This window comes from Nicotiana tabacum, chromosome 15 (assembly GCF_000715075.1).
Source record: "Nicotiana tabacum cultivar K326 chromosome 15, ASM71507v2, whole genome shotgun sequence".
NCBI lineage: Eukaryota > Viridiplantae > Streptophyta > Magnoliopsida > Solanales > Solanaceae > Nicotiana > Nicotiana tabacum.
In genome coordinates, this window is record NC_134094.1 from 105,992,814 (window position 1) to 105,995,747 (window position 2,934).

General features: G+C 38.5%; 1 protein-coding gene across 1 annotated transcript; it reads right to left on the reverse strand.

The window, feature by feature from the left end:
- Positions 1-266: 266 nt before the first annotated feature.
- LOC107792516 (uncharacterized) lies at positions 267-1,161 on the reverse strand. The gene is made up of 2 exons (XM_016614742.2): positions 816-1,161; positions 267-688 (listed from the first exon to the last, which is right to left on the reverse strand). Exons 1-2 carry the CDS (start codon positions 1,159-1,161, stop codon positions 267-269), a joined length of 768 nt encoding a protein of 255 aa, XP_016470228.2.
- Between the last annotated feature and the right edge of the window lie 1,773 nt (positions 1,162-2,934).

Sequence of the window (2,934 nt, forward strand, 5' to 3'; positions counted from 1 at the left end):
GTAGTAGGTTAATATTACAAGTTGTATATGACATAAGTACATGGTGTATTCATATATCTTAATTTTGTGAATGCAAGTAATTATAGCAAACTATAAAAAAACTTGCAGTCATACGTGTAGACATTACCTCATTCAATGTAAGAATCTCTTGATATCTTTTCCCAAGCATTGTGTGTGTGTGAGGCTTCTTTTCGATTGATTCAATTCCAACTTTCAAACATCTTCCTAACTTCTTCTAGGAAGTCATATATTGGCAATTCTCTTGCTTATACAAGTGCCGAATTGATTGACTCAGTAATATTTGATGTTATAGACCATCCTTGATTAACAGGTGCATACAACCTAGCCCACTTATCGTATCCAACTAATTCCAAGTAATCTTTCACCCGAATATCTACCTTTTCCATTAGACTATCAAATTCATCTTGGGTGTATGCTTTTGCCATTGAAAAGTATACCTCGCTTAACTTCTCATGACTCTTTTTTAACTTCTTGTATACGTTGTTGTATAGATGCCATATACAAGCAAAAAGGGGTACGGTAGGATACACTCTGGATATAGATTTGATGATGCTTTCATTCCTATCTGAAATAATGCACAGCTTTTCCCGTTCGCCATAAGCTACCTTAAATTGCTCAAAGAACCACAACCAAGAGGCATCATTCTCTGAATCAACTACGCCATATGCTATTGGAATATGTCATATAAATACAATTGCATACAGACAAAAAATATCATTACAGTTGTATTAAATAATAAAATTAGCATTTTCTGTGTTAATCTAACTTGTATATATATTTTTTAATTGACTAACCTACACCATCCAACGTGCTAGCCGAATCGAATGTCCCTGTGTATGCTGATTTTAGGTGGCTGCCATCCACAACGATGATGGGTCGGTAGTAATCAAATCCCTTTATAAAAGCATCCAACGATATATTCAAATACATGAACTCATTTTTAGAAGATTTTTCCATTCTAATATGAGAACCAGGATAAGTTATATCCAGTGTATATAAGTACCCTGGTAATTTATTGTATGAATCAGCTGGTTCACCCCTCAGGAAATACACTGTCTTTTCTATAGCGCGCCACGCCAACATGTAACTAACACCGACACCGAAGCCCGACTTCACATAATCAATTATATCCTTTGGCATGTATTTCCTCTTATGATTAGTAAACTTGGACCTAATCATTCCCCCAGTCAACCTACTGGTTGCTTGACGTTTCTCATATGTCACACCCCGAACTTAGGAGCGAGACAAGCACCCGGTGCCTCACCTAACCTGGCGTACCAAATTACGACTAAGGGACTCTGAACATATAATGTCATACTTTGGCCATGGGGCCACCTTGCAAGACAATTTGCGAAGCAAAATATAAAACTGAATGGAAACTAGCGCTAACTAAACATCAATATAAAGCTAGGCCGACAAGGCCGTCATAGCTACTACAGCTGACAAACCATCAAATATACATACCAGGCCTACAAACCCAACATACTGAACTAACCAACAGGATATGTCTACAAGCCTCTACTGATAGATGTACTATGATCGGAACAGGGCCCCGACCTACCCATAACATATATGTAGATATACATAAGATGTACATAAAACTCTAGACCTGGCAACTCCGAAAGATGTGGAGCTTACCGATCAGGCTGAACTCGGGAAACACCTACTGAGGAGATCTACTCGTCTGTCTATCTGAACCTGCATGCATGAAATGCAGCATCCCCGGAAAAGGGACGTCAGTACGAAATAATGTACCGAGTATGTAAGGCAATAACATAACTGAAAATCAAAACTGAACTGATAATATAATAACTGGAAGTAACTGGGAGTCAAAGATGATCTGGAGATATACTTACCTGCTGATACTGACTCAACTCCTTCAATATAGTAAGTAAAATAATTGTACGGCCTTATAAGGCTCGGTATATATAACTGCTCTGCCATAGTAGGCTCGCTCATAGGCGCTCGGCCATACTAGGCTATGTATCTCAACCATGCTGGGCTCGCTCATAGGCGCTCGGCCACAGTAGGCTCGGTATATAACTTTCCATCTGATCAGAGGTTGCCCAATAGGGGCCTGCCCATCGATTATAGCTCGATGGTAATGAAAATACTATAATACTGTATATATAGGCTTGCTGCTCTCTTGACTGGAAGAAGACAATACTAAAATTGAATATAGAGTCTCGATAAGGAATAATATTGTAACTTATGAGACTAGAATAGTGTGAATAAATTCATGAATATGAACTTCTCTTTTGTCTCATTACTAACACATGTAGCTACGAGATCATGCCAAAATGAAGGAAGGCTTAGCCTTAACATACCTTATCACAATATTTCCAATCACCAAGTTGAACTCACCTCTTCGCACCTTAATCTACAAGAATGATAATAATACTATCGTTAAGTTACGAAAGGTACAACTATCGCACAACGAACGACAAACTTATTTTGTATTAAAACGGGCAGCATCTCCCCTATAATCCTTACTTCCTCCAAATTCAAGATAACACCAACAATACAAGAACAGAACAATAACAACATATATATATCATTTTCCAGCCCTATATACACCATCAAATACTACAAAACAGCCCAACACACACCAATCTCTTCGTACACAAAATGACCACCGTAGTAGTGTCAAACGACCCGAAAATGTTATGACGAACGACCAGCCAACCACCCTACATTTATATGTTGTTTATAAACCCACTTCCTCCTCCAAAACTCCACAAAATAGTAGTAAAACACGCAGCCCAACAGCAACACAAAACAGTCCACAAAACAGTCCGCTACAAGTGAATAACTCGAACTCACGGCTTCCGATCACCGTCCCGTGAGTTCTTACCAGTATAGAACGACTTACCATGAATTTACAGAAGAAAAATTGGATGAAAGAGAGCAGTT

What these genes read in the sequence shown, in the direction of transcription:
- LOC107792516 (XM_016614742.2), bottom strand. Translation starts at nt 1,161, where the DNA reads ATGCCAAAGGATATAATTGATTATGTGAAGTCGGGCTTCGGTGTCGGT. An exon ending in TAGCACGTTGGATGGTGTAG is followed by an intron (nt 689 to 815) that starts GTTAGTCAATTA and finishes ATATTCCAATAG; the next exon opens with CATATGGCGTAGTTGATTCA.